Genomic DNA, 10,827 nt, shown 5'->3' on the forward strand with positions numbered 1-10,827 from the left:
GTTGCTGTCCTTTTGTTCTTCAGTCTAGTTGTGGAGGATGTCGCTTCACTGGCCCATGTTGGTATTATCATTGCGCTCTTCCTGGGTGAGGCAGTTGCTCACCAGCCATTGGACGGCCGCTCACGGCGGCTCATGGCAGCTCACCCTAGCTGCTGGCCACTCACGCTGGCTGCCAGCCACTCACGGTATGCTCATGGCAGCTCACTGCAGCAGGGGCTGCAGCCTACGCCATCACCGTTGACTCACGGCAGCCCAGCTCCAGGTCGAGCTGTTGTTCACCATCTTAACTGTAGAGGGCGCAGCGTCACAGGCCCTCATGTGGGATCCCAACCAGGGCCCTCCTGCTCACAGCTTGCATCCCAAGCCAACTCTTAACCAACGTGCCACTTGGTTGGCCCTGTGTTTTGCTTTTCAAGTCAAGACTTTTTTAATTGCAAGGAAGAGAAACCCTTATATATTAGTTTTAAGTGAAAATCAGTGAGAGAATAATGGATGAATTAATAAAGTAAGGCTTTATTACATGGAGAGGGAGTATATATTAGAACCAATGGCTTGAAAAACAAATGAGTCTTATGAGAGACTATAACTGGTGAATGGAAAACTATTGGGAACCAAGGGAACCACCATATTTCATCACATCTCAGATAACAGTGATCACAAAAGACACAGTTATTTTTGTACCAGTAAGGAGGAGGAAGAATATCTAACAATTTGTGGGAGAATGCATTAATGGTAGTCCTACATGATGTATGGATGCATGAATTGACGACATTCACCTCTTGTTGCTTTGACATTCCTTTCATCTCTTCCTAGGCTTTTGGCAGTTTCTCCTGCTTCACTTGAATTATTTGGTGTGTAATAGGCAATGTCTTTGCACCTCTTTAAATGAAGATGTAGCAAAGCTCCTGATTGTTGGCTCCACCACAAATTAGCTGTGTAACTCTAGACAAAGCTTCTTTGAGCTCTAGTTTCTCTTCCTGTGAGAATTAAATGAAAGCATATGTGTATGCAATACATGGCAGTTCTCTTCTGTTAAGAGGAAGGATAGCAATGGCCTAGGTAGTTTAAGAGGACATCTGATGAAATGAGTGTTTTGGTTTTTTTTAAGGTTGAGGAGACCTTTTGTTTTGCAGGCCATTAAGTGAGAAGGCATTAGAGAGTGAAATAATTAAGACTTGATTTGAGAGGGAATACTTTGTGAAGAAAGAGTACCTGAGGAGGTGATGGGACAGTGATGGCAAGTACAGGAAGAGTTAAACTAGGAAGGAGTGAAAAGTCATTTTGAAATAGGAATGAGAGGAAAAGCGAGCATTTGATATCTGCTAGGCACTAGAGTTACAAAGATGATTAATGAGTTATGGTCTTTTTCTATAAGGAGATGATGGTCTCCGTAAGGCAAATGTAGACTTAAGGTGAAACTGAGAGATGCATTGATGTAGTTATAAAGATGTTTGGTAGCGTAGAAGAGAAGCTTAGGGATTGATTCTTACAGAATATGATTCTTGAACAGAATTTTGAATATGTAAATGCCTGGCTTGAACTTTTTTCTTTAGGCTGTGGGGACTCATTAAGTTAATGAGTTTTAAAGTTGTATATAGTAGGTTTATCTTGACTATATTTTCTTCTAGAAAGATTGCACTCATTTAGGAATGATTGGAAACGGAAGGCCTACTGATAGCTAGGAGATAGGGGATTTTACCAGTGGTTTCGGTGAGATACTATGAAAGTTTGAACTAAGAGTAGTGGCAGGAAGGAGAATTTAGTTAATTCTCACTTGTTGACTACACATATAGGTGGTAGTGGAGAGGTAAGAGTTTAGAATTGAAGGACCATTTACAAAATAATTGTAGAATCAAAACCACAGTGAGATATCACTTTATACCCACTAGGATGGCTATAATCATAAAGACAGATAATAAACAAGTGTTGGTGAAAACACAGAGAAATTACAACCCTCATATATTACTGGCAAGAATATGAAATGGTACAGTCACTTTGGAAGATAGTTGGGCAGTTCCTCAAAAGGCTAAACATAGTTACCTTATAACCTAGCAATTCCACTCCTAGATATATAACCAAGAAATTTGAAAACACATGTCCACAAAATACATGTACATAACTGTTTATAGCAGTATTAGTCATAATAGCCAAAGAGGAGAAACAACCCAAATGTCTACCAATTGATAAGCAGAAAAACAAAATGTAATACCCGTATAATGAAATTAAGTACTGGCACATGCTATAACATGGATGCACCTTGAAAACATTATGCTAAGTAAACAAAGCTAGTCACAAAAGACCATATAGCACATAATTCCATTTATGTGACATGCCCAGTATAGGCAAATCTATAGAGATAGAAAGGTTAGTGGTTGCGTAGGGCTCGGGGGAAGGTTGAGGAGAAATGGGGAGTAATTGCTAATGGGTACAGGGTTTTTTTCTTTGGTGATGAATATGTTCTAAAATTGATTATGTGATGGTTGTACAACTTTGTAAAAATACTAGAAACCATTAAAGTGTGTACTTCAAATATGTGAATTATATCTCAATAAAGCTATTATAAAAATTAGTATAAAGATTAACTTTGTGAGGCTTAGATGCTTCCAACTTTGGACTTGTTTTTCTTGAGGTACACTTCCCATATCCAGTTAGATAATTAGATAAAACTAGTCCAAGGCTCAGTGGTGAGCTTAGGTCCTTGGAAGTGACTGACATCAAGATGACAGTAATGTGCAGCAAATCATCACTTAGTACACCTTAAATTTTACACAGTGTTATTGTTAATTATATTTCAACAAAGCTGGCGGAAAAAAGATGATGGGCAACATTGTGATATAATGAATGAGTTAATTTACTAAGGGAAAAGATGATTAATTTGGAAGATAAAGATAACATCAAAAGTCAGACCAAGGAAAAAGAAAACTAGAGAGCAACAGAGAGAATGGCTCGAGAACCAGGGAAAAGAAGTGTGTCACAGAAACCAAGGGAGGAAACTGTGTCCAGGAAGGTGTTCTCAGCAGGATCAGTTATGTTGGCCCAGAAGGGTTGACTTTAAAAGTACTCATGAGAATATGTTTTCCAGGCCACTTTGTGAGAATAGTCATAGCATCCTGATAGGGAACAGAAGCCAGTTTCCAATTAGGTAAAAGAGACAAAGTACCCAAGTAGCGAATAAGTAGAGAAGATGAAAGTAAATTGAATTTTTATAATTTTATTTTATTTATTTATTTTATTTATTTATTTTTTTTAAAGATTTTTTTATTAGGGAATTGGGGGGATGGGAACAGTGCTGGGGAATTGGGGGAAGGGGAACAGACAAGTTGCTGTCGTTTTTGTTCTTCAGTCTAGTTGTGGAGGACGTTGCCTCACTGGCCCAAGTTGGCACCATCATTGCGCTCTTCCCGGGTGAGGCAGATCAGTCGCCGGCTTCTGGACGGCCGCTCACCGCGGCTGCTGGCCGCTCACACTGGCTGCTGGCCGCTCACGGCAGCCCATGGCAACCCACCGCCACAGGGACTGCAGCCCACGCCATCGCCGGCGACTCACGGCAGCCCAGCTCCAGGTTGAGCTGTTGTTCAGCATCTTAGCTGTGGAGGGCAGTGTCACTGGCCCTCATATGTGGGATCCGAACCGGGGCCCTCTGGCATCCCAAGCGAGTTCTTAACCATCGCGCCACTCGGCCGGCCCTGAATTTTTATAATTTTAGATGCACAGCTTCAAGAGAAAGGAGATTGCTTGAAGGGTGTGCATGGTTCAGGTAATTTAGTTTTTTAGGATTTTTTTTATTAAAGTTTATCGGGCTGACAGTGGTTAGTAAAGATACATAGGTTTCAAGTGTACAGTTCTATAATACATTATCTATATATCACATTGTGTGTTCATCACCCAGACTCAGTTCTCCTTCTGTCATCATATATTGAATCCCGTTTACCCTCATCAACCACTCCTCTGTCTCCTTACCCTCTGTAGTTTAGTTTTAAGATGGAAGAAGAGATGTGTTTTCTTTTTAGTAATTGGTGCTGAAACTTGGCTAGCTATTTATGGGGAAATTGATTTAGAAATTTCTTCACACCAAAGAGCAAAGTGAATTAAAACTCGAAATGGAATAAAAAGTTTCAAGTGATTAAAAAATAGTAGTGAATATCAGTTATTTGCTGGGTGTTAGGTACAAGAATTTTCTAGTTTCAAAGTAATAAATATTGAAAGACTAAAAAGAGGCGTGTAAAGAGAAGTGACAACTAAATGCAATGTAGGATTCTTAAATGGATCTTGTATCAGATAACAAGGCTAGCTATAAAGAACATAATTGGGGCACTGAAATAAAAAAGTAGTAGGCGAAAACTAAATGGGGAAAATTAAGAAGCAGTTTGGCAGGAAAAAAACTAAACACTGAGTACATAAATAGGTAAAGGATAAGAACAGACATTTTACAAAAGAGGAATTATGTATAATTTTTATACATGGAAAATTTTCACCCCCAAAAGTGTTTAGAAAAGCTTAAACCAGATTTCACCTATGAAATTTAAAAAATTATCAGTAAAGAAAAATCTTAATTCTGAGTTAAGAGACAATGAAACTCACCTCATGTACTGCTGATAGCAATATACTTCTCAAGATGTGATTTGGTAATAATAGTTATTAAGCCTAAAAACCTCTCATTCTAAAAATTAAACTGTATGTTTAAAATGAAATGACACAAAGTAAAATGAAGAAGCTAGATTATGATGCTAATTTCTAAAACAGGAAAATCATCTTAAATTGGTTCTCATAGAATTCTATACAAACATTTAATATTGTGTTTTCAATAAAATGACGGAAAAAATCCTTATTATGTAATAAGGGAGGAATGCATCTTGATAATACTGTATAAGCATTTTATGTTGAATTTTATAGTGCTGTTACAAGTTATATTACTATTGTCCTTGCCATTTGATCGACTTATTCCATTTTAGTTAATAGATTTTACTAGGAGGAGTTGGGGGGTGGGTTGGGACACGAACTCTTAATTATAGAAAGGCTCATATATAAGACACTGAAGGCATGGGCTTCGCCTGTCACGTTCACTGCTGTATTACCTCTGTTAGGTGGGTGCCTGGCACACAATATCCATTCAAGAAGTACTTGTCTTAGAGAAATGATATATAAACTTTGATTCTAGTTACCAAAGTTTATAACAACAGGGGACATACGTAAGTTATGAGATGAAAAATAAGCTTTAAAATTAAACCTATCACAAAGTTGTTAGACTTTAGGTAGGAAGTTAGGAATGAAATATACATAAATATTGCCACTGGTTATTTATGGGATTTGGAAATTTGGCTGAAAAAAATTTTATGCAAAAAGTTTTTATACTTTTCTGTCTTCTCTAACATTTCCCCAGTAAGTATGCTTTCTTTTGCAGTGGGGAACACTTCACCATAAAAGATTAGTAAATTTTAAATAGTTTCACTAATAAGGAATATTTGTGTGATGTAAATGAGTTAGGGGATTAGGACTTCACCTTTTTTTTTTTTTGATCAATTAATTTGTGGCTTGGATTTTGAAATAGTTTTATAGAAAATTATATTTATGTTAATGAATTTTTACTGGCATTATGATATGTTCCTGCTGTGAATTTGAGTATACTACTTTCCCCCAAAATGTAATTTTGCCTGTATGTGATTTTAAAAGTACATTATGATATTACTTCTCATTTTTTTCTTAGGAAAGTCTCTGGACCTTTGACTCACCCATTTAAATTAATAAGTTGGTAGGGAAACTAGGAAATGATTACGTAGAAACTCAATTCTGGTATTTGGATCATATACTTTCTACAAATGAAGAACAGATTCAGTAGTTGCCATTTTTTCATTTTGTTGTATAGTGAGTGCTCACTTAACATCACTGATAGGTTTTGTAACTTTTAAGCAAAACGACATATAATGAACCAGTTTTACTAGGCCAATTGATATAAACAAGATTTAAATTCCTACAATGTTGAATGTTATTTGAGGACCTGCTGTATTTACTAATGTAAATGTTGGGCATTATCTATGTGCTAGGTATCTTGAAGTTTTGCATGGATGAAGAAGATAGCTTACATTCTTATTAGGTTTGTCAGGTGGATCCTATTTGGTAAAACCTGTCGCCTTCCTAGGAGATTAACAGATTCCATTTTGGAAATTAACTGCTCTATATATTCATTGCTTTATACAGGTACTGTGGTAATCAGGACCATATCTCTAATAGATATTTTATGTATAACCAAATTACTTTAAATATTTTAAACAGAACTCTTATTCTCTAATTTTGCAGTTGATAAAAATGGTGATGTATGCATTTCTATTCTTCACGAGCCTGGGGAAGATAAATATGGCTATGAAAAACCAGAGGAACGCTGGCTCCCCATTCACACCGTGGAAACCATCATGATTAGTGTTATTTCTATGCTGGCAGACCCTAATGGAGACTCACCTGCTAATGTTGATGCTGCGGTAAGGTGGCCACATGCACACATCTCGCCTCCCCTTTAATTAAATGCAGTTAGGATGACAAACAATGTCTTTATGTAGATATCTGTGTGTATATGTGTGTACAGATTCTCCTCAATCTGCAAAAATAAGTTACAGACATAATTAAGCTTCATCCCTAAATACTTAAACCTGTGTCTTTTAAGAATGTGGATACCGTCTTACATAACTATAATGCTGTTATCATACCTAAGAAAATTCAATACCAAGTCCTTATTAAAATCTATATTGTTATTCCCAAATTTTTATTTTCAACATTTTCAGATCTACGAAAATGTTGCATTAATTCAATAAGCACTCCTATACCCTTCACCTAGATTTACCAATTTGGAGATTTTGCAACATTATTATTATTATTATTATTATTATTATTATTATTATTTTTTTTGCCAAACTGTTTAAGAATACTTTACAGCTATCCTAACTCTTCATACTTGAATACTACTTCAGCATGTGCCCCCTAAGAACAAGAGTACCTTTTCTATAAGCATAGTACAAGGATACCATTGATGCAGTACTATTAATGAATATACTTTTACAGTCCTTACTCAAATTTCTCCAAGATTGTTCCTTTTTTTAAAGATTTTATTGGGGAATTGGGGGAGGGGAACAGAGTTGGGGAATTGGAGAAGGGGAAAGACAAGTTGCTGTCCTTTTGTTCTTCAGTCTAGTTGTGGAGGACTTTGCTTCAGTGGCCCATGTTGGTATTATCATTGTGCTCTTCCTGGGTGAGGCAGATCGGTCGCCGGCCACTTGATGGCCATTCATGGGGCCTCTTGGCAACTCATCCCGGCTGCCGGGAGCCCACTGCAGCTCCACTGCAGCCTACACTGTCTCCAGCGACTCATGGCAGTCCAGCTCTAGGTTGAGCTGTTGTTCACCATCTTAGCTGTAGAGAGCGCAGCGTCACTGGCCCTAATGTGGGATCCAAACGGGATCCCTGTTGCTCAGAGTTGGCACCACTCGGCCGGCCCTCCAAGATTGTTCTTTATAGCTGCCTTTTTTTTTTTAAATCCAGAATTTAAGAACTTATATTTTATTTTGTATTCAAGTTTTATTACTCTTCTTTAATCTATAATAGACCTATTTCTTCAGTTTTTCTATTCTTCTTTTAAAAGCCTTTTATTCTAATTCTTATTCTTGGAACTTTTGTTAGTGTATATGAAAGCCAGGAGCTTGAATTCACCTTTTTTATTGGGTTACCTCAAATCTATGTAGAAACTTGGGTGAGATCTTACATGTAGAAAAACACTACTTAAATAACCCCTTTTCACATCTATAGCTTTGAATTCTTTTTTTTTTTTTTTTTTAGCTGAGCCATCCTGTCACCTGTTGGCAGCTCAGCGGTAGCTCAGCTCAGGCTGGGAATCAAACCAGTGACCCTGTTGCTCAGAGCTCACACTGTTGAGCAAGCTCTTAACTAACTGAGCCACTCAGCCGGCCCTTATGGCTTTGAATTTTTAAATTTAGTAATCAAGTTGAAATAAAAACTGGCAGAAAACTATTCCAGTTTTCTATTTAGTCAGGTATCAGTCCAAACAACAAAAGAGGCGGTGAGGGAGAAGAAAGAAGTGAAAACTGTTTTTTAAATAAATCCTGTGGAATCATTTTGAGAGAGAAGTAATTACTGTTTTCATTTGATTCATCCTCAGCTATCAGCTCTTTCTGATAAGATCAGAACTGGCAAGCTGCATTTTAATCTTCATGAAAGATAAATTAAGAGCAAATACTTGACAATGTGAATAGGCAAAATTATTAATTCTTCAAAACAGCTGAGTCCTCTGAAACAACAGAATCTACTGAAAAAGTAAAGTCATTCTTTTGATGTTAAACATTGTCATAAGGGTAGAAATAGGCCTTAATGTGAAGTTGAAACACACAGACATGACTTCACAAAGTGTGCAAAATCTATCCCATTTTTTTTTCTTGAAAACCACTACCTTTTCTGATTTGACCAGTTGTCTAATTTAAACCATAGCTTTCTTTATAAACAGTTTTGTTTTGTTTACCTTTCTTATTTTTTCTCTTGCATTGCATACCTTTTATCATATTTTCATATTTGTTTGTTTGTTTTTCTAACCTCCCAATCAATGATACCTATTCCAGGAAACCCCCATTTTTCTTGGAGATCTCTTTCCTGGATCCCGCAATACTTTGGTGCCAAATTAGATTGATTCAGTCTGCTGCTTGGCTGCTTTCTTTGGATTTCCCATCCTGTTCTTCTGGATTGGATCAACTAGATTTGTGGGGGTGGGGGTTGGGGCTGTTCTTCATCCTAGAGTAATGTTTTAGAAAGGGTGTGTGGGAATTAAGTCTTTACATGTCTGAACATTTTTATTCTGTCCTTATATTTGATACTTTGTTTATAGAATTCTAGGGTAGAAAATCAAATATTGACAGAATTTATCTTTTAGTATTTATTGTTGATGATGAAAAAGTTGATGCTAAGCTGATTCTTCGCCATTTATAGGTAACTTTTTCTGTCTCCCCCCCCCCCCCCCCCCCCCCCCGTTCCCTTTTGGTCCTTTTCTGGATTTTTGGTTTTCTGAAATGTCACGTTGTTACGTAAACTTTAAAAATTTTTATCACTCTAGTTGATGTATACTTTGAAGATCAGCCCTGGGGAATTTTCCTTTTTCATTATTTTGAGAATTTTTCCATGTTTAGTATTCTTTCCATTTTTGAACCTTGTACTTATTACCCAGATTGATCCCTCGTGCTGTATCTTTTTCATCTAAAATTGTGCCGATTTTGAATTTTCATTTTGACAATATTTTAAATAGCTTGGTCTTTTCTCAATTAATTCCTTTTTCATGAAATCTTACCGCTGCTTAATAAATTTAATAGTTCTTTAATCTTTGAGAGTTCTAATTATAAAAAGTTAAATTCTGAAGTTTATTTGTCTGAGGTCAGTTTTTCTTTTATATTTTGAAGAGTACTTCAAAACTCTGTAGGCTTTCTACACAATTCTCCATTCCTGATTAAGAAATGATAAGATATGAGGTTCTAGGAAAGCAGATTGGGTGTGTGTGTGTGTGTGTGTGTGTGTGCGCGCGTGCGTGCACGCAGGATTTGTTCCACTCCAAAGTGTGTGGGTAGCAAGTCAGATATTCAACTAAGAGAGTTGGAGAAAGAGGGGTGTCATTTAAATGCCAAAATGAACAAGCAATTACTTTGAATACAGATACTCATGCTAGCAGCTCTAATTCTAGTGCTTGTCATTATGTTTGCATAAAATCTATGTATCATTATTATTTTAAGAAGGTATTAGAATTTTGGATATAACTGGAAGGAAAATGCCAAACTATTGAGTTATACAGCGTTTCTGTGAATTTCTTTATTTTCAGCTCCACTTCTTCCTGACTCTTCTCAGATTTGCCATTTCCAAATTGTAACTTCTTTAGGGTTCTGTTCAATAGGTTCTCCCTCTGTTCTGGTTCCATTGTGGCTTTTTTAGGCTGTTACTTTCTCTTCTGTGCTGCATGTTTCATTACTCTTCCATCTGCTTCTGGTTTTCCAGAAAAAATTTTACCCCATTATTAGATGACTTTCCTGCTATTTTCTTTGATGTTGAGGATTTATACCTTAAAAAAAAATTCCAGGGCCGGCCGAGTGGCTCAGTTGGTTAAGAGCTCGCTCAAGAGTTTGAGCTCTGAGCAACAGCGGTTCGATGCCAGCCCGAGCTGAGCAGCCGCTAAGCTACCAATAGGTAGCAGGATGGCTCAGCTAAAAAAAAAAACAAAACAAAACAAAAAAAACAAAACAAAACAAAACAAACAAAAAAAAATTCCAATGTGATCATTTTAATAGGTCTCAGGAGAGCAAAAGATAAACGTGTGCTTTTTGCCCTATTGAATTCATAGGTTCCCTATATATATAAAATACAGGTGATAACATTATTTATGTGGTCATCCAAGTGTGTGGCATAGTGGATTCGACAAATGGTGATTGAATATATTAGCTAGTTCCTGCTCTGGAACCATCATCTACTGACTTATCCTTTATCTATTATAGAAGTCATCTTTGTATCGTCTTGTCTTAGTCATCAGAGAATGTTAGTCATATAGTCTCTCTCAACTTTTTGCCACCCCTCTGCCATTGACTTGAGTCCTTTTACTTCTTACCTGCATCATTGTAATAGACTTCTTCTATCTGATCTCCCTGATCTCAGTCTTAATTATCTCTGCTAATTGGTACTTTTAGGTGATTTTTTTTTTCTTGATATTGATTTTCCCCCTTTGCCTGCTGGAATTGCCCCTTTCTTCCTTTTACTTAAAGATGATAATGAAGGGCTGGCCGAGTGGTGCGATGGTTAAGA

General features: G+C 36.9%; 1 protein-coding gene across 5 annotated transcripts in view; it reads left to right on the top strand.

The window, feature by feature from the left end:
• Positions 1–10,827, top strand: part of UBE2G1 (ubiquitin conjugating enzyme E2 G1) — a 125,381-nt gene that overhangs the window by 100,001 nt on the left and 14,553 nt on the right. For all 5 annotated transcript variants that reach the window (XR_002125946.1, XM_019659874.1, XM_019659871.1 and 2 more), the window contains one exon: positions 6,295–6,473. Coding sequence is in view for 4 of the 5 variants with exons in the window: in XM_019659874.1 (XP_019515419.1) it covers positions 6,295–6,473 (179 nt within the window). In the remaining variant the exon portion in view is untranslated. The remainder of the gene's footprint in view (positions 1–6,294; positions 6,474–10,827) is intronic.

Source organism: Hipposideros armiger, unplaced genomic scaffold, assembly GCF_001890085.2.
Source record: "Hipposideros armiger isolate ML-2016 unplaced genomic scaffold, ASM189008v1 scaffold_304, whole genome shotgun sequence".
Lineage (NCBI taxonomy): Eukaryota > Metazoa > Chordata > Mammalia > Chiroptera > Hipposideridae > Hipposideros > Hipposideros armiger.